The sequence below is a fragment of the Parambassis ranga genome, chromosome 5 (genome assembly GCF_900634625.1).
Source record: "Parambassis ranga chromosome 5, fParRan2.1, whole genome shotgun sequence".
In the NCBI taxonomy this organism is placed as follows: Eukaryota; Metazoa; Chordata; class Actinopteri; family Ambassidae; genus Parambassis; species Parambassis ranga.
In genome coordinates, this window is record NC_041026.1 from 13,747,661 (window position 1) to 13,774,847 (window position 27,187).

A 27,187-nucleotide genomic window follows, 5' to 3' on the forward strand; every position below is an offset into this window, starting at 1 on the left:
TTAAGACTGATAGCATCTCAGTATCATGGTTTAAGAAAGGCACACTGAGCTTCCACTTCAGAACATCTTTTTAAAACTGTCTACTTTACAGTGACCCAGAATTGATTCCACAATAGGCCTTTTGTTGTGTCATACTCAACCAGCAAAGTATCAGAACAAGAAAAAAAAACATATTAAAAGAGATTAAAACCACAAGTCTGGTCTGTGTCTTGTCTTAAGAATCATTTTCTGATGTACAAATATTAGGATAAAGTGATTTGTGCCTGCAAAACCTTATTGTGAATTTATAGTTTTACTGTTATGTGTCTGCATGGCTCTGTGTGACATATCTATACAGTATCTGTGAGGACTATCACCAAAGAAATTCCTTCAACAGTTTAGATTTAGAAAACTTGTTTTGAACACACTTTTTTGGACTCTTAGATATTATTGAGCTAAAACCATAATAAAATCAGCTTTTCTTCTTGTTGTCTTTGTCATGTTTTTTAGCCACATGTGTTAAACAGATGCAAACAAAACCAAAAAACATGTGCAAGAACAGTTTTTTTCAAGTCCACAACTGACCACTGACACAAAGCCATGTACTGGCCATATAACCAGACATAACAGCTGTGGTGCATCTCTAGATGAACGACCTGGAACTGATATGATGTTGCCAATGCAGCTGTCTCAAACTTCGGCAACTGCAACTTCTTTTTCTTCCTATTGTACTTCAGTGGTCCCCTCACCCTAGTCGTAGGGAGGTTAAAGGTCAATATCAAAGCAGCCATGATGCCAGGATTGAATTCACACGATTGTGTTTGTATTTTGTACTAAACACACCTGTGGAGGAGTGTGAATCTTCCTCTGAAACTCTTCCTTTAAATAGACTTTAATAACCTTCAGAAGGTGAATGCTAGAAAACAGAAGCTCTAAATATATTAACCTGGATCCTCCTCCTGGGTCAAAGAAAATCTAAACAAGCATAAGGAAAACCAATAATGCAATGAGTTGAGATCCAACCTGAGGGACAGCTAAACTAGCAGAACAAAAATGTCTAACATGAGATCATATTTTAGCCTAGTTTTAGCTCGCCTGACCTCATTTGTAGTTAAGAAAAATTACAAACAGGAGCTATTAAATATTAAATAATTTAGAGAAACACAATCTGTTAAAATCTGTTTTCAAGCTTTCAAGTATTTTCAAGCAAAAATAAAGTGAAATCATTTGAAAGTCTTTGTACAGTGTGTGAAATGATGAAGGACATGGGCGTAACTAGGCCACTCATGGCAGACTGAGTAACACAACAGAATCACTGCTCGCCAAGTAGGCCACATTTGCATCGTGCCACAAACTTCACCTGACACAAAAAGCGAGGAGAAGCAGCAGCTGCATCACAATGCAAGAAAAAAGCTTTCTGCTAACCTCTTCATTAACTCTAATAAACAACTCCAACTGTGTATCAGTGAGTGAACCTATTATTCCACTGAATCAAGTCTCCAGAGTAAATCTGTCTGAACATTCATCTGTACACATCCAAAAAGTATTTACTGATTACAAGTCTATTTATAGTTTATGCCTTGCAGTTATAGTAACTCAGATTCCTCAGATCAATGACACCCATTAATATGCAAACTGCTCCTTTAATTCTGCATGAATGTATTTACAAGATCATAGAAAACGAAAAGAAAATGCTTCATTATGTCAAAGGATGTTGTGTATGATCATCACAAAATAATTTTATGTATTCATTAGTATTCATATTTGTATTTTACAACAATAAACATACAAAACGCTTGAAGCTGAAGGAACACAAACATAGCCCTGTTACAATAATGGATTATAAGACAAGCAAAGAATCTTCAGAGATTGTAATTTGATCATCATCATCATCATGTATTTGATCATTTTTGGATGTTTAATTGATCGTGCATGTTTTCGCAACAGAAAAAACTGTACTGATACACTGGTCAGCCAACCCGCTGCACCCTCCTCTGAGCAGGACAAGGTACCCGGGTCCACCACAAATATTGCTCAAGAACAGCTTGAAGAACATGATAAAAAGCTCAAGGTGTTGACCCAACCTCCAGAATCCTCATATTCCACAGAAAGAAGCGCAGTGAACAGAACCAAAAAGGACAGAGGACGTCCTGTGTCCATCCCCCAAGCACAGAGCAGTGTAGGTAATATATAGGGGGCAAGACAATATCAGGCAGGTAAGTGGAGTATATTATAAGGAGAAATCAGGCTTTAGTTTTAAGTTTTGACCAACCATGGGCACTCCTAATAACTAAAGGTATAGTGAATTGATATTTCATTTAAGTATTATACTGGATCTCATTATTTTTTGGAATCATATCAATAAGTCTTCCAGTGGCAAGAAGGGGGCGCAGAGACTAGGCCTTCCTTTCTTCAACAACTTCCTGCAGCTGATCCCAGGCCAGCAGGAATATAAAATCCCTACAGTGAGTCCTGGGTCAGGCTTAGGGAGCCTTAAATCCTAGAAATCCAGGCATAGGCAATCAAGGGGCATGCCTAACTGGTGCCTGAATCACAATTTCCACACTCACTTCACCCCATGTTCACTTCCTTTGCCTCCTCAAACATGAAAACAACACAGTTACAGGTAACCTCCAGGCTAAAATTAGCTGCTAAGCTAACTTAGGCTCAGTAATGAGCTGAGCTACTCCCATCCATCTCCACAACAACAGAGCTGCCTACACACACAGACAGACGGACACACACACACATCGTAGCATCACGTCATGCCTCAATGTGCTTACATGACTGACTACATACACATGACATGACTTACAACAGCCCCTTTTAGACACACACTCACACACACTCAAGATTCACGGTTCAACGTGCTTACATGGATGACTACATGCAAGAAAACGCGCACACCTCTGCTTCTCCTTCGTGCACACACACACCAACACACAGGCTTTCTCTTCACTGAACACCCATGCACACACACACAGCTTCCACTGACATGCTGTAGTGTAGCAAGCTTTGCCAGTCCAGTAAATCCGACTGAACACAACTAAGGGGAGGCTGCCTGCAATCACACTGCCTATGAATCAATAATACTGCCTCACAAACAAGCAGACACGCACACACACATACACACAATGTCTATCTCTCTGTCACGAATATAGACCATGAGCACTGCAGTCTCATCAATGCTGCTGCTTCCTTTCATGGCTGCAACAGAAAGCAGAATGAGACAACGAGGCTTGTGCTAGGCCTTTTAACACTGGTTTGTGAATGTGTTAACACATGTTATATTTTTACCATTCATAACGTTACAAATACAACTTATTATTTACATCAATAAATTGAAGCTGCTAAGAAGATGCTCGGTAGCAGAAAAGAAGGAACTTTTTTTTTTTTTAACTGCCGCCTCTGCTCACCTTACCTCCACAACCACAGAGCCACAAACAAACCATGCGTAATGCCACTTCAAGTGTGGCCTTTCAAAGTGCAGACCAGCCCTCTATAATCAGAGGTATGCAGTCAACGTCTGTCCTACGTACTGCATCTTGTCATTTTGGCTCTCCCTTTCAGACAGCCATCGATTCTGCACTGTTAGTACCTCTGGTCCCGCTAAAATCTTCCACACAGACAGCGCAACAGTTGAGCTGTTTTAAAGGGGCTTATGATACCACCAAAATATGACTAAATAATCTGAGAATTTCATAACAACTACACAACAAAAATCTGGACTGACCTAATAATTGGATTTCTAGTGTAATATAAACAAAGTAGTGATGATAAGTTGCAACAAGTCCTAAACTTTACTCATTTTACCAGCTAGCCTTTAAAAATATACTTTATTGAATTGGCTGATGTGTGTTGGGAAAGTGATGACAGCTCTCTTCGTGGCTAGATAAATGAGAAACGTAAGCACTTTGAGTACCATTAGGGTAGAAAAGCACTATATGAGTGCAGACCACTATTTAATCAGCCTGTTGACACTAACAAGGATTCAGATTGTTGTATCCTCAAGTATCTAAAGATCCTCTTTCACAGCTATATGCAGAGAATACAGGAATGTAACAATAATTATAGGAATACTGAAAAAACTTGCACTGATATTTATATTACATCAGTTACACCTGTTGCAAAATTTGGCAGGCTTTAGGTGACCTCTTAAAGATAGAGTTGCTAATTTTCTCGCTAAATCTGGTGACTTCACAAACCATCTTGGTGTCAAAAGCGACTAGTGACAAATCCTGTAGCTACGTGATTCTGTTTGATTCCTCGTAGCTATTTAAGTGAAAGCACTTTTTCGGCTCTGACTTACATAAAGTCTAAACTAAACATAGATAGTGACTTATTGTGGAGGATGATCTCCGAGTGTCCGTCTCCAAAAAAATTAAACCCAGAAGGGACCTGCTCCATGCACAGTACCCCATCCATCACATTAGGTGAGCCGTTTCGCACGCAACAGTACCGGAGTCAGCCGCGCATTACGCACGCTCAGACGCACTTTTATGCTTAATGTTTTATGTAACCATATTTCAGAAGTACTATAAAAAGGCTCTCTTTTAAATACTGACAAATTCTGACATAAATCCTATCAACCACTTATAGGAAAGAATTGTGGATGGTGAAGTGGATGGTTAGCCAGACAGTTTGGTACATACTTGACCTTCGTGTTTTTCAATGAAAGAATCTGACAAAAAAGGACCAATAATGTATCTTTCAATAAAGTAAACTGAGCAATGTGCTCATCTGTTAACAAGTGCTCTTTGACATACATCCATCTGCTCCATCCAACATTTAACAGAAAACAAGGAGTGTGTGGAAAACAAAGACTCCACCAAAAGGAACTCCAGCACAGAGGAGAGTTACATTCTTGTTATTCCCTATAAAAATAAATAGCGAGGAGGAAAAAAGGAGGAGGAGAAGGAGGAGGAGCGGAGAGCAGAGCGCTGCAGACATTTCAGCTGTTTGTGTAGCGGAAAGATGATCAAAGTGACTGAATGTAGGCCTCAGACAGAAAAGAATTCAGCCTTTTCGAGGCTTCACCTTGAAGTGCAGAAATCCCAGTTTCACACAGCACATGCTGATTCATGGATTGTGGTGGGAAAAAAAATCAAGTTCCAGCGTACAGAACAGCTTCCTTAATGCCTTTATGTTCATTCCAGAGCATTACATTAGGATTTTATTCCTCTTGCTTCCTCGACGAAGTGGCTTTTACTGGCCAGAGGTATGAATAACACTTTTTCTCTTTCTGACACTGTGAGTCACAGCTATATAAAGGTTCTGTGACTCTATGGAAACTGCACAGTCAGGGCTAGAATTTCCTTTATTATTTTTTTTTATAAATGTATTTAAAAAAAACCTACAGGTGCTACTAACCTCAGAAGAAATGTGAACCTTCAAATTTCATACAAACTTAATTATTTCCAGCCTCTACAAACCTGTTTTTTCACTCTACTCTGCAAAGAAACTATACAGTAACCCCAAACATTCCCTTTATTTTGTTGTAAAACTGGTCACAAGGCAGTCAATCACAGCTGTGCTATTGGTGCAAATGATTTATTTAACATCCAGGCTGTGAAATTAACATTTACCTGTATGAAAGTCTTGGTGCACTTAAAGAACCTTTGAGGATTTATTGAGACTTTGGGGTTCAGAGGGTTAAAAGGACACAAAGAAGGACAAAATTAAATAATCATGTTTCTCTTGTGGCCCTTAATTATGTATCCATTTATATTGTTTTAGTGTGAGACGCTGAGTTTTGAAGATATTGTTCCATATTGTAGTCTAAGAACTACACCCAGCAACTAAACCTGTTCACATGGAGGTCAGTGGATTAGTTGGACTAACCAGGTCATGATGTGCGGACAGAGACTTTACTACTGAGCGCCATGTCTTTCCATTATGTTGGAGAGAAGGCCAATATCTCCCAAACTCGGCAACTGAAACCAAACTAATCTCGATTAAAAAGGACTGGAGAAATCTGAATGTTTGATTTTTGTGGTGAACTGTCTCTTTAATGTTGAGCCATGTATTTATCAGATGAGGAAGGAGATAAAATGTGACTAGTGGTGTCACCACAGATGCAGATCATCAAGGTTTTTATGTGCACTCGCAAATAGATGAAGCACAAAAATAAATGCTGTCATCAATCTGAGAAATCATCAATCTAATCTCATACAATATTTAATTAATCATCGACACCATACACAGAACAAGCCATTATAAAAAATAATATATTGTAACCATTTCAATAGCCTTCAAATTTGAACCTGCTCAGAAATTTGAATCTTATAAAAATTCAGTTGTAGGAGCTGAAACACCATCCACCTCCTCACACAGACATTTTCTCCAACATCTGAATCCTTTTTAAAAGAAAAATACTGTATTCAGATCATGCACATCCTGCCGTATAGACACTATCAGCATAATTTTCTTATTTTTTTTCCCCCAAAATATGCAGCGCTACACTGACAGCAAATTTCTGACCCAAACCCAGAAAGTGTCATAAAGCTGTAAATGTAAATGTATCTTTACACAAAAGTGGCAGAACAGGCACCTTTAAGTCACCATCAACACACCAAAACACACACTTTGCACAATCAACAAACACAGAAATTCCCTTATGGTAAAGGATTATATCACTGGCCCTACTATCTTCTTCACACATCGTTTGCCTGCACATCTCTGTGCTGTGATGACATTATCATTCTGTTGTGATGTGGCTGGCAGATAACCAGATAACTTGATGGCCACTTGAAAGACGAGATACCAGACACACCATCACTGCATCACAGCAAATCTCATCGCCTCTCCACTGTAAACAAACTGATACAAACCGTAAAGCACAAAGAGCCTGAATTATTTAAGCATTATTGAAGACCAAGCAAGCACACATTTTACCTGATACGGTATTGATTACAGTGTTCACCATTTTTTCATGCCACAACAAAGTATTAAACAGATGCTAAATAAGACATTTCAACACAATACCGATATTAAAACCCTGTGTAGGTCTAGCAGGTTCAGTTTTATTGATGAGAATCTGATTTAAAAATTAATAAAGCCTCCTTCAGCCCTGCAGGAAAAGTGAACAGAGCATCAGGGCAAGCCAAAAGCAGGTTAGTCCCACAACACAACTGAATAAGGCTCAATGATCGCTTTGTGCCCTGTGAACGCTTTATTTCTATTGTTTACAATTATTGTGATAAAAGATAATGCACCTATCTTTGCATTTTCCTGACTATTTTATGATCAAACATTTGCTCTGTTTAACAAATTGCTATTAAAGACGTCCTGGAAAATTTCATTTCATCATTTTTAACATTTTGGCTCACAACTGTAGAAACAGCAATCCCTCATTAAGTTTAGTATTAACAATACAATGCCAAAGTGTAACAGTTATCGGAAAAATCACTGTAATTGATCACAGTCATGAAGCCATGGTGCTAGCAACAAAGTTTAACTTCAGTAATGAGCACAATTTGGGAGAAAAAATCTAAACCTTAACACGTAAACTAAAAAGTAGGCAAAACCACAACCACAGAAAGGAGTTGGGACATTTTGATCCTTACTATTGGACTAGTCAACATATTTTTAACCCATTTCTTTTGTGTTATCTCTAACGGTGTCAAACTCAGAGCACAGTTTGCAGCATGATGCAGCTCTAATGTCTGCTCCAGACTCCACAACTCAACAACAAATAACTCAAATAAAACAGCAAATTTAGAAGAGTGTACATCTGCACCCTCCACACAATCCTGCAGGGAGGCGACGAACTGCTGCAATGTGTGTGAATGTAGCAAGGACAGCTTTTTTTTTTTACTGAATTCACTGAAATCAATCCTAATGTCAAACATAAGTTATACATAGGATTGATTTCAATAACTCTAATGCACTTGAAGGCTCCACTTTGCACTCAGTGATTACAAATATTGGCGCAGGACTCAGTATTGGCAGATACATTAATGATCTTGGGTCAAAAATCTTGACCAGGCACTCAAAATTCTAAAGTATAAAGGAAAGCAAAATTTAAAATAAGAGGATTTTAGAAAGATAACAGCAAGAATCACAAACTAAATTCTAGATTCAGTGTAAAACTTCTGTTACCAATCTGTTTATTCTGTCACCCTGCCAAACTGAGCACCAGTCCCCCCCAAAAAAGGGGATATCATCAAATCCTTGTAAAATCTCACCACCTGCACAACTCTAGATCACACGCAAAGCTAGTAAATAAAAAAATCATGTGCTCCATTTGTACAAAATGTGCCGTTTGTTAAAGAGAGAATGCATGTTAGCAAAGGATGCCTTGTGGGCTTTATTCTTGTAACATCAAAGGAAACTTTGTGTAGACATAAAGAAGCACAAGGATTCACCTGTTACTCTTTGTTTTAAAAATTTTAGTCGAATCATTGAATTAACACATTCTGCTGGCGCCCTGTCACTGCAGAATATGGAGGCCTCCTGCCCAGCAGAAAGACTGCTGTGTCACCTCGCACTTACAAAAAGTCTGACTCATCACTCTGCTCTGCTTGACTCATAAATATTACAAACAACAAGCCATCATCCACATGCAACGAGCAACATTGAAATAAGAATAGATCTCTGTCACAACATAATGAGAGAGAAAGTCCCAAGGACACCTGAAAAAGACAGACAAAAAAATGTCTGTCTTAAGACCAGAGGCCAACAGAGCTACTCTTTGCCAAAATGTTAAGGACGGAGTTATTGTTGTGATATTCGCCAACATTTCTGCTTCACGTCAGCCTCCCCCTCTACTTGAAACAATACTGTGAATACTGTCAAAAGTGGAACTTTCTGGCGTGAGAGCACAGAGTTGATTTATCCTATCAGCGTTCTCGCTACAGGAGCCTCCATTCATGAGTGTGAGCCGTAACAGAGCACACTTACATAAAGCTGTGTCATTGTGTAATTTACACATTTACATGATTTGCTCAGCATCAACAGATTTTAGCAGCCCGCTATTTCTTGTGTGCGTGTGTAAAGTGCAAAACAAACCTGCTGCTTGTCCTTCTTGAGTATTTTCATCTTCTATCCCTTCACTGCATCTGTTAACAGAAAAGAACAAAAGTCAAATTACACAATGACAGGCACAGCAGTAAGAGTTTTGTAAGCAAAATCAGGCCGTAAACTGTGTCAGTTTAAGAAAACATTTGTTATGACAGTTTCTTTTAATTGCATCCATCTGTTATTTCCATGTAATTCTGCAAAAAAGGTGTATAGTATAGGTGTATAGTAGGAATACTTCATCGCTTTAAAGCTATAGTAAATATAACTTAAATGGCTGAGCAGAGAGACAAGTGACATGTTTCATGTCTCATGTGTTATATTAATTTTTTTCCTGTGGCATAAAATAAACCACATTAATAGGCTGATGGAATTATGGCCTATGCATCACCAGTGAAGTAATTTCAATCATTTTAAATTTTCCAACTACAAATTTTCATTTATTATTGCACACTCAAAATGTCAAATATGTAATGAATGATCGATATTGAACGAAGAAAGAGCTACCACGAATACAAACTTTTTTCCAGTTCGACAATTAGCCATGATACCTAACCTCAACTACCACATAGCAATGCTTTCTTCTTAAACATGATACAGTATGAGAGTTACTTTTTCAGGTAATGTGAACACAACTTTGTGTGTTAAAGCTGCTCTCGTTTTTATCAACTAACACACAAGCAGAAAAACTTAAATCCAGTCAACAACAAACATTCAAGCTACATCTGTCAGGAAGCCATTTTTAGACCAGTAATTCAGTCTGTCACACCCAAAGTCTGCACCAGCACAGCTTCAGAGCCAGGCAGGGTGCAAAGTCACACACTTTTTAAACAAACAAAGGATTGTACATTAGCACATCCTCTACCACAGTTACCACAGTTGAACATCATATCTGACTTAAATAGAGCCACCAGGCTGCAGACCGGTAACGGGTCGTAGATTATTTGGTAGCATTTGGAAAAAAAAAAAACTTATATGTATGTATTTTATTTCACACTTTTAAAACATTTCCAGATGATACTTGACACATGGCTAGATTTAAGCCCTCAAGCTACCTACCTCACCCCACCCTGCTATATTACAGCCGTGATATGATTTCAATCATTTGCAGTGCTGTAACTTTAATGAACTTTACAGTCTGCAGTCAAATGTCTGAATACTGATAATACGGCTTTAAAAACAAGTTAGTCAGTGGGCCAGTCACTGGTTCCAAAACCCACCCAACCACTTTGACTCCTTATAAACACTCCTCACTCACTGCCTCAAAGGCAAATACTACTAATGTTACATTAGTGTAAGACCAGACGTTAAAAGGCTTCACACCAAACCTGCTTTTCTAGCGACACGTCCCCCCACACGTGGTGACTCAATATTCACCTTCAACAGAAACAACAGACGTTCTTGTGACCAGAGTAAAACAGCTGGACTCATAAAAATGCAAAATAAGGAGGGTTGGACAAACTTTGTTCCAGACGTTCATTATGGAGACAGGGATTCACGTCCCATGAGGGATTGGTCCTTAGCCCAACAAAAGTAACTACTACATTTGGTTAGGTTTACAAAAAAGCTGTGCATCCTTTTACAAGGAAAGTTTTCCCATCTCTCTGGACTTGTAGTCCAAAATGGGACTACAACTAAGCACCACTTAGGAACTTAGGACAACCAACATTTAAAACCTGCGAAAAAGACAGTTAAATGTATTATTCCTACTAATTTAAGTAGTTAAGTTATAAGTTTTTGATGTTTATTTACACATAAACAAAAACAACATCTTCATCTTTGAGTATCTACAGTCAGAGCGGCTTTGTTTTTACTGCCTCCCATAAACACAATTTGATGTGCTCAAAGAAAAAAAGGTGTTCTCCCTTATTACTCCTCCTAATGAGGCTTTAAAGATATTGTCATCTTTCCTCTGACCCTAACCATCATATTAGTGCACTGCTGCACTATAAATAGAAACAATAATCATAATTGACTTGCCCATAATTTTGCTGATACAGAGTGTCAAATATCCACACTGCAGCTGAAACAGCCGTCCTCACAACACAGTTCTGATGTTTTAAAATGAGTGAGCTGAAGAAATCTGAAAGTCAAATGTTTTCCCACTTCCACGAAACGCAGTACAAAGTCAGATCAAGAGACAAGTGACCAAGGTGGACTTCTTTTGCACAGATTCCGACCACAAGATCGACAGGCACACACAGTCTTTCCTGGAGAACAGGACGACTGCAGCTTTCTGGAGTGCTGCTCATTCAAACGACCATCTGAAGACTCAATGAGCTGCAGTCTGTGAGCTGCATCCAAACTGAACAGAAAATGTCAAGACTGCTCATCCAAGACTTCAAACTCAACAGTCCACTTACTTATTTCCAGCAATACACTTACCAAGTGTCAAAAAGATCAAATTTAAGGTCGTCTAGAAAAGCAGCCAAACACACACATAGGGACAAAGTCCTGGTTTTTCATAGAGAAGCATTTTAAAAAATTAAAATTGGCAGAAATATTTCTAATGAACCCTGGTAAACACTAGAGGCACAGCGCAGTAGACGCAACATCACTATTTTTTTCCATTTTTATGCTTACCTAACACACGGGGTGGTTTGTTGTTACACAGAACCATCTGAATGAACCACAATCACTATCGTAGGCTACCTTCAACCAATCTGACCATCACAGTCTGTCAAACAGGAAATACAAGCAGTCACAGAGAATCTTTTAACACAAGAAAGCAGAAGTTAACATGTCAGTAGCAGATTTTTTCCACCTTTCAAAAGACAATATGAGCAGAAAACATTATTTTACAAATATAAAAAAAACGCTTATTGGTCCACACAACTTGATGTCTGCAGGGTTGAATTTGTGCCAGTATTGATGTCACAAATCTTGCGATAATCCAGCTGCCTCTAAGGCATGTCTTCTGTTAGAGTGTTGTTGTCACACCCTTTGGGAGAAATAAATTCCTCCCAGAAGTCTTTCTAAACATGACAACAGTGAGTGCAATCAATTATATCAAAATCATTGTCCATGTTATCCATATTATATATAAATAGGCTATCAGAGTTTGATGTCAAACTGTAGCTCATCATCAAATTTAAAATGTAGATCAAATAACTTCTGAAGTCTGCGGCACACTTTACACAAACGACAATATGAGACAATGTTCCAGAGTTTCAAATTCTAGTAGTTGCTGAAGAAGAAAAGAAGAAAAAAAAATCTATGTTGCTCAAGGAAATGAGGTGCAAACAACTGTGTGTGCTGTGGAAGCTTGGATGCTCTTAAAATACCAACAAAACCACCCATGCCTTTTAGTTTCTCCTTATTAATTCATTCTTTTAACTTCCCCATCTTGTCTGAAGCAGATTTAGAACAGGTGACATCATTAGCAGGTAACCAGCCGCACTGCGCTCTGTGGAAAAAGAGCAGGTGCTTCTCATATTTTGAACACAGAGTACATGACATTCAGCAGAAAGCGCCTCTTGCTGCTTAACACATGGCTGATAAAATGGCATCTGTGGTGTGCTACTCTGCTGCAGCAGACACAATCAGGCAGGTACTCCCACCACCTGCTTCACTGTACCATTAAGGATAACTGCAGCATCTGCAAAGAAGTTTAGACTAGAATCATAACTGCTTTCAAAAGTGTGACACTTAATCCTTACAACAAACACTGTATATACTGTCAATAAGGCAGTTTAATTGCTAGAGAAGAAAGAAGTCAGTAAATGTGCTGCAAATAAGTTTAGCTTCATCAGCAACTGATTGATCTTCATATAGGAACCGACACTTGTGGTTTTGAACACATCATGACAGGTTGCTTTTATTATTGAACAATCTTTTGCCAGGCAGGAAGTGATGTGTTCATCATTTTACTTTGGAAAAAAGCGTAAAAATGCGTACACACTGAAATTGACCCTTATAAGCCCTGTGATGTGTGTCAGGTGGGAGGATAGGGCACATGGATGGGCATGGACTCAGAGGGAGGCAGTATGAAAACAGGACAATACAGTATTAAAACTCAATCCATTTCTCGTTGCTATAGAGACACAATACAGGGTCTGTGCAATTTGTCTGACGACGATTGTGGTAATATTCCAAAACAGATAGTTTCTTAAATCGTTTACTCAACGCGACAATCCTCTGATTATTATCTCTGATCCTCTGATGCCGTAATATGAGGTTAAAATTCAACAAAAAATCAGCAATGATCTTTAGTCGTTTCATTTTATTTTTCCAAGATTCAAGATTTCAAGAAATTATACTGTAAGAAAGAAAGGAAGAAATATAACTTTCACTAAATGTTGATGTAGCTTCTGAAATCTAAAAAGGCATAGATCATATGGAGGGAAACTGGGCTCAGCAGAGCTGCGGCATTATCGTGTGACATATATGCTGTAATTATATTTAAGAATTCACACTTTCATGAAGTGCAGTACAAAGACAGATCAAGAGACTTGTGACCAAGATGGACTTTTTCTGCACAGATTCTGACCACAAAATCGAGTCTTTCCTGGGGAACTGGACAACCGCAGCTTTCTGGAGAGCTGCTCATTCAAACGACCATCAAAAGATTCAATGAACTCTGTCTCATATTATATTATGAATATATTTTAGCATTCAATAAACCAGCACAATATATTCATGTCAATGTTTTGAAAATATTTCTTTTTCATGCATTCCTAGTGCCATATTTATAAAAAAAATCACTTGGTAATGAGAGCTGTGAAACAGCATTTTTCTGTGCATAATCTGGAATATTGCTTACTGTAGCCAGCAGCAGCAGAGGCACTGAATAAAGAGCTGCATCATCACTTTAATTTGGATCAGATTTATTGGTATAAATTAAAATTCTGACCATGCATTGCCACACCTGACCCAGATCTTTGCCCTCGCTTTAAGAATAAAAGCCAGCAACACATCGCAGTCCAACACACAGCCATCACATCCGACTACCACTCAACACTTTCTGCTGTTTGAGCTGACGAGCACATCTAGATCTTTACAACAGGTGACACAGCAAAACAAACTTCCTCACCAACATTACAAGTAAGCCACAGTGAGAGCATCTGAGCACTGACTGTACAGCACTGCGGTCTTACAGTAACTACACAAGACAGAAAAGTGCAAGAGGAAGCAAATTGTAACATAAAGGATTTGTGGACTTCCTGTTATAGTTGAAAACAGATGAAAGCTGTTAACTCTAACTGAGAAAGATGTGGACTTTTTTGTATTTGTTTTGTGACAAGCTGTTATATCTGCACACACCTGTCACCCATGAATATAGATGCAAGAACCTTCTGTTTTCAGAAAATGAAATACACACAAACAAACACACACACTAGAGGGTATGAGTGAACAGCATCTGAGTACCATCGAATGGTGTCATTAGAGTTGACCAATTAGAGCATGTTGGGACTTTGAACTGCGTAAGCTTAAATGAAACAAATATTTTATTGGAAACGTGTGATTTTTTTTAAATAAAACAATTAGATATAGAGAGGATGTCTCAATATGACTCAATCAGCTAAGTGTTCCTCAGTATGTGTACAGAGAAAACAGAGGAAAAAGAACTTCACTGCATTTAACCCATCCATTTGTGCTCCCAGGGAGAAGTGAGCTAGGTGAAACAAAACCCTCTAGGCCACAGCTGCCCCAAAGCAGCAGGTTAAGACAAAATCGGATTCCAATCATCTTTATTTATCTGATACCAATCCATTTAAATCAGGCTTGATACTAGTCCATGAGATCGGCTTGGCATATCCCTAATCCTTATTAATATTCAGATAATGTTTCGACCATGTAGCCCAGTCTGGCAGTGATGTAGCTTACTTTAAGATTACAGCCCATTTAATTAGACATTTTTTTCATAAACAAAAGTGCCAAAAAACAAAAATCAGTTTAAAGTGTTACTGGGAATTCAGACATCTCTTTGGGCTTTCAGAAACTGTAACACTTCTCTGCCATTTAAGAGACCAAACCATCGAAATAATCAATAAGACACCAGGTTTGTGAGTTTGTTTTTTTTTAAAATTAAGTAACTACCCTTTTTATGGTTTCAGTTTTACAAGCTAAATGATTTCTCTAAAAGCATCTAGGATTTTATTTTATAAATTGAATAAGAAGATACTGGATCAGACTTTTTTCAGCAACTGCAGACAGGAAACCTTCACGACCGTCCCAGTTCTCTTTTGACTGACCTTATTCCCTTCGCCCAATCACTTGCCCTCACACAAAAGAGCAGAGGAGCCAAACTGTTGCTACATCTGAGAAACATCAGGAGACAACTTGCTTGGGGGAGAAGGAGGTGCAGCCGGCTGTACTAAATCAGAACCAAATTCAGCCCTGTTTTCCTAAATGTGTGTGTGTGTGTTAGCACGCTCAGAGGGAAGCACATGTTTAAAATGGAACACAGCTCCCCCTCAGTCCGTTCCTGCTTCAGCTGTGTGATGCTCCCACGAGGGAGCATACAAAGGAAAGGACAGTGTTGTCAGAGGCAGCTTAGTCTCGGTTACAACACAGAGAGACTCGGCTTTCTCATTTAATTAGATAAATATAACTAATCATCTTCAAATATCCACCGCTGATGACACAGTTTCCATCTTGTGTTAGAGCATGTATCCAGCTGACCCAGTCCGCAGCTACTGCTGCTGCAGTGCTGTGACATTGACATGCGACATGACAGCACATTATTATGAGCTGTATGTAAGGTCACAACTGAATCATCCCGCTTTCTCCACCCACTGAGCCACATCATCACAATGAAACTGCTGTCCAAGTTACCAGAGGAAGAGTCTCCATGCATCTCACAAGAAAAGACCTACATACATACGTATGTTAAAATAAATGTAAGACTTCACAACCAATGTACCTATCCAAAAAATCACTTTAAGAATACTTGGGTGGGGGGTAGCTACATCATAACACTTTAACTTTGACTCCTCTTAAGCCAAAACTATACTTTCTGTGTCCACACTGGCAAGACATTTATGGACACCACAATCACACAGCACACAGTCCTGTGTGTACAGACTGTACAGTTCACAGTGATGCACATTTTTTTGGCTCATTTCTTTGAAGACGTCTTTGATTAAACATTCTTTTACAAATGTTACAGACCTCTTCACGGCCTCTGTTCAGAGTCAGCGTTTGTGGTTTTCTGGCAAATGTGCAGGTAGTAGACTCGCACAGACACAAAAAAAGGTGGACACAGATATTTGGAGCGCACGTTTACAATCTAATGATAGAATTTACATAATCCTGTAAAGTATAAATTAGAATTATATTTGACTGAGACATGATAATGAAACCTAACAAGAGATGATATTATAAAGCCCAATATCCAACTGCCATATTGGAAATTTAGGGAAAGATTTTACTACTTGAACAGCTTTCACAATAATATCCTCATAATGTTTACTGTAACAACAAACCCTTATGTGCACTCACAGCTGTCTTTCTCAGTCGAAAATGAAGTGTAGAGGGGCGTGGACAACCTTCCATCCACACAAAATGAGATGCTGACTGACACTAATTGAGAAGCTGAGATTCACTGAGTGGGTTTAAAACAAAGTTCTTCTGTCTCCACCAGCAACATATGCAACATTTGAGCAGAATGCTGAGGTTGCATTTCACCTCTCATGTGTCATCCAACTGGTTTTACTTTGGCAGAGAAGAAAGCAAAACACCAATGATTTGACTGAGTGAGTGTTGTCATTTTACTGCAAGTCTCTATACTTAAATTGATTTGTTTTCCCAGGAAAATGTAACGGTCACAGCTGAGCACTGAAGCTGTGATTTTATTAAATGTTGGTGTGAGGGCTGGACGATACGGCTTAAAAATAAAATCTCTGATTTTTCACATCAAAAATGATTTACGATTTTAATCGACTTTGAAAATGATTCTCTTAATGTAGGCTGTGTTTTAGCGAGTGTCTCCCACTCAGCTGTATGCCTGCATGTTTGAGGTACTGAAATAATCAAGAAAACATCTTGAAGTTAAGATTGATATTGTGTAGTTTAATAAACTTTTCAGCAAACCCATGACCAGTTATGGGCAACTATAGTCTACTGTGTGTCATGGGGCAGACTGTCGACATCAAGTGAAAAGAGAGGCTGGTAAATGGATGATAATAAAATGCAATAAAAAATAAAAAAAATTTTAATGTGTATTTTAACTGATAAAACTAGCTGACAGCATGCAAAGTTTTCATACTTAGGTTTAATGTTAATCAGACCGTCATTAATGGGTGGACTTATGTTACCAGACAATAGCTAACAATTTAGCCACGCCAACTAACAAGCCAGAGCACCGGGATTATAATTCATGATTGAAGGACATTATAGAAACACAGAGCGCAGCATCCAGTCTAAACTCTCAGTCTGGCATTAAACCTCTGTCTCTCGGCACGCAGCATTCAGCTGTCTGTGCAGTTTATTAACAAACAAAAACTTCTGTGTTGTTTGAAGAGTTTGTATTAACGGTAAAAGCTCTCACTTCTTCGTATACTACATACAAACATGCAGTGATGCGAGCGATCAGGAAAGAGTGGGACATCTGTGTTATTAAAGATCTTTGGAGCATCGTGAGAATAGATGATAGAAACATTTTTCAAAGGCGTGCTTGCTTCTGATGCCGCAAAACTGAACCACTTCCAAACTGCCTTTTTTAGGGGCGAGCTTTTCTCTGCTGGCTGCCATGTTGTTTAAGTGCGTCTCTGTCGGATACAGGTGGCTGAGCCCACTTTGAACCACCGGAGCACCAGGGAGTGCATCCGCAGTGGAAGTTAAAATCAATTTTCATGAAAAACAAATCGTCCTAAAAAGCTAATTCTATAAAATCAATACATCGCCCAGCCCTAGTTGATGCCTTGAAAGGCAATTCTAAGGCACTTAAATGTGTCCCAGTGTAATAATTACAATGATCTTGGAAACACAATTCAATTGTCTGATCAATTTTACGGACCAGTTCAATTTTATTACTATCAATACGGGATTGTAAAGATCTCAGATGACAACCTGAGACACCAGGGTGTTAGTACCATATATTTCTAGGTAATCATGCAGACCACTGTTTTGAATATCGCAACATGCCTCAGGTGCAACAATGATGGCAGCAACATTAAAACATTTAAATGATTTAATCACTATAAAGCAATGTGATGTGACAACTGTATCCCAAATCCCCACTACACTTCACTTCTAAGAAGAACTATGTAGGACTGTGTTCACATTGAAAAACTCAATACTAAATACTATGGAAGACCCTTGATATTTAAGTGGACTTGATTTCCCACAATACAATGCACAAAGGACATGAAGGAGCTATTTTTAGCTGCAAATATTTGAAACCGTAAAGAGAGGAAAAATAAACCAGAAACCAAATAGTAACAATTAATTATTTAGAATTATATATTTTCTCTCTCTCTCTCTCTGACAATAAGCCAGATGTATGTAGGATGGGACTGGGACACACTGTTTTTTATCTTTCTTAAGAGCAAAACAGGTTTGCCTTTAGAATGTATTTGATTATTTTAATGTGCAGGGTCAGTTTATTTATATACAAGATAGATAGATAGATAGATAGATAGATAGATAGATAGATAGATAGATAGATAGATAGATACTGTAGAAGAAAGTGGCAATAAATAAAAGTCAAATATGAAGAATTATATAATGGGATGAAAATAGATCTGTGCAAGTAAATCTAAGGTCTATGAATAATTTGAGTAAATTAATAGAAACAGGTCTTTTAAACCAAAGTACATTGTGCAAACAGCAGCCTATAGTACAAAAAATAGTGCAAGTTATGATAATAGGAACATATATAAACAGTCTGAAGTTGTAATATATACATTATAATGTTATAAAGAGTAAGTTGTAACTGGTCATTAAAACTTCAATCCAACAACAAAAAGCATCATCTGCTCTTTTCCAATAACACCTGTGATCCCTTTGACATTGAATCAGGTAGTTTAAATGTCACTTCAGTTATACCACAAGTTTAACTTCAACATGTTAAATGTTTCACACAGGAGCCAATTCAGTAGGCATACCTGTAAATCTTATTCATTACAAGAGCTCACAAATTCTACTTTACCAAATATTTGCTGTCAATGCTGTAGTTACATTCCAATTCTAAACTACAGTGTATGTGGACAAACACTAAATAAAATACACATAATATATAAATATGACTGAATGAATGTCTGCATTAAAATGTGGTTTTTATATCTAATAAATTAGGGAGGATATGCAGAACGGCATGGCTTAAGAGCACCTGCTTAGAAAGGATGAACACTTTGGTTTAAAGGTCAAACAACTTGTAGTGTTTGCTGTGGCACAGTATGCTCAAACACTCATCAGCTTGGTCTTTACAACAGGTGGCTCTTTCAAAGCTTCCCTGCAAGATGCGAGGGGGTCACACTGTTGCCTCGAGTTTCTGCATCGACTTAAAAAAACAAATTAAAGTGCTTATTTTTATCCATCACAAAGGAGGTTTAAAAATGCACAGAAAGCTTGCCTTAGCACTTCGGCGCTTCACAAATTACAAGCCAAAGACACAACAACCACCAAATCATCACAAACAGTGTAAAGGTGTGCAGTAACAGAAAGGTGAACAGATTTGCTGTGATCAGTTCAATTATGTCAATGTTTTCTCTATAAACAGCAACTGAAAAACATCTGCCATTGATGTGCATCAGATGAGCATAGTACTACAGATGAGTCTTAATCATTTTTTTAAATTGGTGTAATAAAGAAGAGCTTAGTGTGCTCTAATGCGCACTGCTGCCGGCTTCAACTGTTAGCTGTCTAAACAAGGAGGGCAGAAACTTTTGACGATGGAGTCAAAAACACAAATCAGTGCTGCAAGCAGGCAGTTACAAGTAAAATTAAAACAACAGGTGAATGAGGCAGATGCATTTAGATTCAGGTATTCAAAGTTCACATGTCTCCTCCTTTTTACATCAAACCAAGCTGAACATGCAAATAAGGTTTAAAGCTGAGAACAACATCCTGTGAGGCGCTGAACCAGTGGGTCACAACGCTTAAGCACACAGTGCATCACAAGAGCAAAAAATCACACATATGCAGACGCCAATTCAACAGAAAGCTCCAGACTAAAGCTATAGGTTAGCTCTAAACGAAGGGCTCTTGTCTAAGGGAACAAATATAAGATAAACAAAAAGGTTGACAGAGGCACATGTTATTGTGCCAATAATGTAACCATTTTAATATCTGCAACACAATGCTTTAATAAAGCAATAACGACCATGATGCAGTGCTGTTACTTGGAGCATTTGAATTCCAAGCTGAGATCAAAGTATAAGGATTAAAGTCTATTTAATATGGAGAAACACATTTTGCAAATGTACCTTTCGTTAAGTAACCTGCTGTGATGTAGGTCTAGCTTCTAGCATCCTTTGGCTGTTGCACAAACACCTGGCTCTGTGTATTTTCTGGGCAGGGAAAACCATACATCACACATATCCAGATGCCAAAGTATGGATATTTAACATTACTAGTTTTACATATCGTATGTATTACTATTATTATTACATAAGTCAACTATAATATAGGTTAGGGTTTGGCATTCCTTGTCTGGTGTTTAGACATGTTACACCTGGCCAGGTGAGAGCGTACTCCATCCCACCAGCCAGCAGAATGTCGAATCTACTCCACCAGCACAATCTGGAAGTTCAAGCCTGAATATAAAAATATACATATAAGAATTAAAATTAAATACAACCATTGTAATATTAGTTTTATCAGCACCCTTTTTGTGTTTTCTACCCAGCAGCATACCAACAGGTAGCATCCTCAATTCCATGCTGACAGCAAAGCCTGCAGACTGAAGCCAGAATATAACTGGGGATTCTAGTTTATCTCTTTTTTTTGCAATTACATTTCAAATCATTACTTTATAACATAGGTTAGCTTTAGGCACGCTTTGTCTGCTGCAGAGAGATTTACCACATTTCCATTTATCCCCACTGTCGGTTCAGTCTGGAAGTTAAAGCTTGAACATGAGAAAACTTATGGTTACATGTAAAAATTATAATGAAGTAAAATCACTGTAATAGAGGCAGCACCCTTTGTGTTTCTCACCCAGCAGGTATCATCCTTTTATCCATGCAGGTAGCAAAGACTGCAGACTAAGTGAGAATATAATGCTTTAACTTACTTTGCACATTCACATGTTTAATGGTAATTATCTTTATGACAGACCACTGCGTTCTAAGTTAGCTTTTGGCACCCTTTGTCTGCCACCCCAGAGGTGTGACACCTGGTAAGGTGAGTGTGTGTATTGTGTGTGAGAGAGAGAAAGAGAGTGTGTGTGTGTGTGTGTGTATACTTCATGACTCAATGTACTTGGATGACTCATTATATCTCCACGCACACACACACACACCTGGCTGCTTTAGCTACAAAATGTTTCATGAGGCTTAGAGGCTAACAGCTTAGCTTGTATGAAAGCTCTTTGAGGTTTTGGCCATAATGAATGCTAGCAGACGCAGGAGCTAACGCACAGCTAGCATGAATGTTGCACTGGATTGCCACAAGTTAGGTGAGCAAGCTAGGAGTGAGGAAAAAGAAGTTCCCGGCGAGCGAAACGGCGACTTGGGATGAAAAACACAACACACACACTGCACACACCGACAGAGAAAAAGGAGACACTGTGTCCCGTTTCATGTTAGCACCCGTAGCTACCGCGCTAGCTTTCTCCGCTAGCTCTGTAATGTCACTGCATCGCTGTTGTAAATACATTATAGCAGCCCTCTCCTTACACGTGTGGACAGCCTCTAAAACTCCTTCTCGTGGACATCTCTCCACCGAAAAACCCTCCCCGGCGGAGTGCTCACCTGCTCCGGACACCGGACACACGCTCTCACCGGCGAGACATCCCTCCGGTTAGCCCGAAAAACACTGGCGCTTTTTATTTCCAAGGACACAAAATCGCCATGACAGTTTAGAAAAATGCATAAAAAATTAGCAGGCAGGGGAGGGAGGAGAGAGAGAGAGAGAGGGGGAGAGAGGGATGGGGAGGTGAGGAGGGAGGGGAGGGGAGAGGAAGGAGGAGGAGGAGGAGGAGGGAGGAAAGAGGAGGAGGAGGAGTGGAACTCCGCGCAATATCTATTTAATCCACATAAAGCCAGCAGCTCCTCGGAGTTCATTCAGTCTGGATGCCGGAGTCCTGCACTGTTTTGTCACCATAGTCCAGTCTAGACACCACACTCGTTCACGCGCACGCACGTACACGCGTCCGCGTTCACAAAGACGAGCCGCATCCAAAAGTTAAAGGACGCTTCTTACCTAAAATGGCCACTGCAGCAGCCAAAACACAAACAGCTTTTTTTTTTTTTTTTATTTGGTGGAAGTTTAGCAGCGGCAGCAGCGGCGGTGTGGCTGCTGCAGCCAGCCTAACCTTACCGTTCAGGTCCAGTAGCAGCTCAGCATTTCAGATTTTTCCATTGGCTGCAGCCAGGCGCAGCTGGCTCCGTGCATGTTTCCATTGGCCCTGCAGCTGTCAAGCAAGCAAAGCGAGCGAGTCTCTCCCGGGTTTGTCTGAGAGCTATCGCGGCAGCCCCAGGCAACACCATTGTGCATTGTGTATGTGTGTGTGTGTGTATGTTTTCTTCCTGGTGATTCGCATTGATGTGAGCCTCACGCACGCTGCTGCCTGTTGTTTATTTTTTTCTAGGTGGTGGTGGTGTTGTTGTTCTTACCGCAGAGTTGCAGGGAAATCCTTCTCGTACCGGGGGAAGCAGCTTCCCACCGCCGCACCGACCGGCTGCTGGATCCTGCTGCTGTCATTGAAGGAAGGAAAAAAACACACATACACACACACACACACACACACACACAAGCGGGGAGCGTTCAGCTTTCAACCCCCCCGATGCAACAAAACGAAGGGGTTTACATTTCTCCTCTGCTGGCTGCATCCACCAATCATAGCGCCTTTTACTCCTCCATCATTACCGGGTTTGAAGGGCGGAAGAAAAGAAATAAGACATTCCACGTCTTGTGCAGATCAGGTTGCGTTTCCCGGATGTTCAGCTTGTTTGCTGGATTTAAAATGTGCTTTTATTTGGTGGAGGCCATGTGAGTGTAGGGTGCTCCGCTTCTTTTAAAGAATGATTGTGATTACTGCTCTGTGGGACGACTGACAACTTCTTCCCTGACTTCACCTACAAGCATTCTGAGGGCTTCCAGCTTCACCAATACACTGTTAGCAGCATTAAACAAATGTTTTTATGAATCAAAATACACTTCTCCGCATCACCAGGACACAGAGTAGGATTACTTTTAGAATTAGCCATTATTAATAATAATTAAAGTGATAATAAAGAACTGCAGGGGATGGCGTCAGCACCCTCACAATAAAGTCTCTATAACTGTGCTGTGATCAGTGGTGGAGGAAGTACTGAAGCTTTGTACTAAAGTAAAAGTACAATTACCCAGCAAAATATATACTCAAGTAAAAGTAGAAGTGCTACATCAACAATCCTACTTAAGTACAAGTCTTAAGTACTTACTTTTAAATGTACTTAAAGTATTAAAAGTACTCATTGATTTCCACTGCAAAGGATATCTGAACAGGTTAAAATAATCAAAGAAATCATATTATAATTAAAGTTGACGATGTGTAGTTAATTTACATTTTCAGTACCCAGAAGCAGCTATGGACAGGTCTGTGTGTCATGAGGCAGGCTGTGGGCAAGTGAACAGAGAGGCTGGTGATAAAAAACAGGCATTCAGCATTTTTACTGTGTAAGTATTCCTGCTGTAGATTAATGTTATGATTAATGTTAATCAGACATAAATGGATGGATTTGTGTTAACAGACAGTAGCTAACTAGTCAGCTAACTGAGCCAGAGCACAAGCATCATAACTGAGGCTCATTATAGAAACACAGCTGGCAGCGTGACACCACCTCCATGTAGAGTCTGACCTCACATCAGTCCAGCACTGTGTTCATAAAATGTAACAAGTAACTACAACACTGTAGAAATGTAGTGAAGTAGAAAGTACAGATACTAGCAGCAAAATGTAATGGAGTAAAAGTATAAAGTATGTACTATTATTTATACTTAAGTAAAGTATAAATACATTAAAAACTACTTAGGTACTTAGTTACTTTCCACCACTGGCTGTGATGAAACTATTAAAGGAACATTTCACTCCGTGTCTATGGTGCACAAAGTGCTGCAAAAATGCTGCTGAAAAATTAAACATCTTTCCTTTGTAACTTCAATGAAGGAAAATACAAAAGCCTACAAATATTCTGCATTTAGAGGTTGAAAAGCTCCAGTCAGCTGCATAAGACCAGTTCACATGTGAAAGAAGAAATAGCCAAGTTTCATTTTTAGAGTTAGTTTCATTTTCACTCACTGTTTAGTTTCATTTTTTCCTGCTGTTTCATCACTTTCACTGTCTTTTTGAGTTTAACAATAGCACCCAAAAATCTGGAGGCATCTCATATGTATAACACATTAATATGCAACTATTACTGCATATTAATCCTGTCGACTAATGCAGCTTTCACATACTTTTTTTCAGGTTGGATTTCTCATGTTAATCGAATGAGGTAGCAGGCGAGGTTCCTGTTCTTGTGGAGTCTGGTGGAGCAGACTGATGTGTGACGTTCACTTTCCTCACAATCTAACTGAGCTATCTCTGCTCCAGGAGCTCTAAATAATGGCTGACCTCTGACCTCAGCTTCTGATTAAAGATGTGGAGACAAAAGAATTCTTTTCCTTATTTCCTGTAATAACGACTTTTATTTTAAACTCCTCATTAGTCTGGTCTTCAGAAGTGAGAAAACTGTCTCATGATGATCCCACGTGAGTCTGCTGCCTGCTGCTCACTTCACTGAATGTCTGTGTGCAGAGGTGTACACTTTTCAAACACTGAGCTGCAGTTTAAAAGCTGAGATGTCTACAGTGTTACCTGAGTGATGCTGACACATTTTAAAATGAAGAATTGTTAACCCCTTTGTGCTACAGGTCAGGGTTGCTGCAGGTCATTCACTCCTATAGAAAAAAAATATTAGAAAGCTCAGAAAATGAACTGAAACATGATAAATTAGACATCACTCACCGACCAGCTGTGAACAGTGGGGGGAAACCTCAAATGAAACACATCAAATAAACAATTTCAACATCACAACATGGGCTGGTTGTCTTTTCTCCTGTACATTTTAACTGCTTTATTTAAAATATAAATTAATAGAAACTCTTTGTTTTTTACATGTATTATTTGTACATGTATTCCCTGCACTTTTCATAGTAAATATCTCTCCAGTTTAGAATTATGCTACACAAATTTGCTCAAAACTTAAAAAAACTCGTCAGTGTTGAATTATGGTTTGTTTTTTTAGTCCTATCTCAATAATATTAATTATGTATCTCAGTATTTCTCACACTGATCTGTGCTTACCTTACCGGTGCATGTACAATCCAGTGTCATACAGCATATATAAGATGGATGTCAGGTGTAAAAAGATGCAGCTGTGAGGATGGCAGAAGGTCAGTGTTCTACATAAAAGCCAGTTTGCAGGACAAAGGTCTGACCTTTAAAGAAACATAAGGACACAAGGATCTGTTTACATGCGTGTTTACTGTCAGCAACATCACTGATATCTGAGTGATGTGGGCTCTGACTTGCTAAAATGATGAACATTATTTAAGAGATAAATTATCAGGTAAAGAAACAATACATGTGAACAAACATGTGAAAATATCACCTTTGCTTTTCCTAATAGTACACTTTACTGAATGTAGACTACAGGGAGTTATTCACCTTGGAACATGCTAACTTTAGCACAACATATAATCAGTCTCTAACAAAGCTCAAATTTCAGTCACTCACGTCTCCCGTTAGGATCAATAGACTTAAAACTGACCACGAGTCTACTAAAAGGAGCGGGGCAGGCGAAATGACTGTGTGACCATAGAGAGTGTATAGCTACAGATGAAGCCTCCGTAATGTCATTCCACTGTTTGAGTATCCGTGGGAAATGTTAGCAGCATCACAGTCTGCCTAAACCCCAAATACAGGCAAAGAGGTGGAGCGTGAGGGCAGCTGAGGCAGCCCGGCAGGCTGTCGCCAAAGTCTGCAGCTTGTGTTGTGATGTAGAACCTTCCAGTCACTCTAGAAGTCACTGCCACACTTGTGCATAGTTTATTATTGAAATAACTGAGTTATTAAAATAACTTCAACTTTCGCTGAAAAAAGGACCAAAACTGTTTTTTAGACCAGGTTGTAAACATGTTTGCATGTCTGCAAGGTTTTAACATGGACGTCGTGTTTGAGTGTTACATGATTGAGTCATTTCCTCTGTTTGGGTAACACGTCAAATAAAGGCAATCCTCACCGCACATCTTCAGCTATGTGAACAGAAAAACTACTTTTGCATGGCATCAGTCTTACTCACTAATGGATAGATGAACAATTCCACATCCATCCAGTGTGGTAGTGGTACAATCAATACATGAAATCCAGCTCTGATCCATAAATCCACAACTGTACATCTACAATGAGAATAGAGTGGCAATAAATCCAACTACAGCCTGTAAGATTTCTCCTTCGGGAACCATGATGTGGTCTGATGGCACACTTAAAGTTTGGTTACTGTATAAACATGATGCATCTCCACTGTCACGTCTGTAAAGTAATGTTTATCTGCACTAAAACATAAACATAAGCATAAACACAGCTTCTTTATCACTGTTGTTGTCTTGTAATTTTTTTTTTTTACAAAATGTCTGCTCTTAGATGTGTTTATAAACCTAATTAAAGGAAAAAATCACTGATTCTGACACAAAGGACAGTTTAAATATTAAAGGTTTACCTTGTGTTGCATCATGAGATTAAAGGTCACGTTTAATTCCTATTAAAACGACATGTTATCATGACTTTCAAGCTAAAACCTAGTTAGCTTAGCCTGGCCATAATCTCTCAGCATATTTTCTAATGGGAGTCATAGTGAGAAAATTGAAGTTCCCAGATGACTGTGCAGCCTCCAGTAAATCTGGTTTAAACTGCAGTAATTACCACAGTTTAACTCACAGTCTTATCAGTGTCATTCAGCACTTCCTCTGTTCTGCATCTTGAAAGAATCACACAGCCCTCCTCTCTTTTTTTTTGGATTGTTTACATCCAGCTGAAAAAACAGGAGCACTTTTTATAGAT

General features: G+C 39.0%; 1 protein-coding gene across 4 annotated transcripts in view; it reads right to left on the bottom strand.

Annotated features, from left to right (window-relative positions):
* The window catches only part of chd6 (chromodomain helicase DNA binding protein 6), a 73,568-nt gene extending 50,665 nt beyond the window's left edge, over positions 1 to 22,903 (bottom strand). For 3 of the 4 annotated variants that reach the window (XM_028407302.1, XM_028407301.1, XM_028407299.1), the window contains exons 1-2: positions 21,855 to 21,974; positions 8,989 to 9,038 (exon numbers count right to left, since the gene is read on the bottom strand). In XM_028407302.1, coding sequence (XP_028263103.1) covers positions 8,989 to 9,018 — 30 coding nt within the window. In that variant the 5' untranslated portion in view covers positions 9,019 to 9,038; positions 21,855 to 21,974. Of the gene's footprint in view, positions 1 to 8,988; positions 9,039 to 21,854; positions 21,975 to 22,718 lie in introns of those variants that run through there. The other variant, XM_028407300.1, reaches the window with a different exon arrangement.
* Positions 22,904 to 27,187: the final 4,284 nt, after the last annotated feature.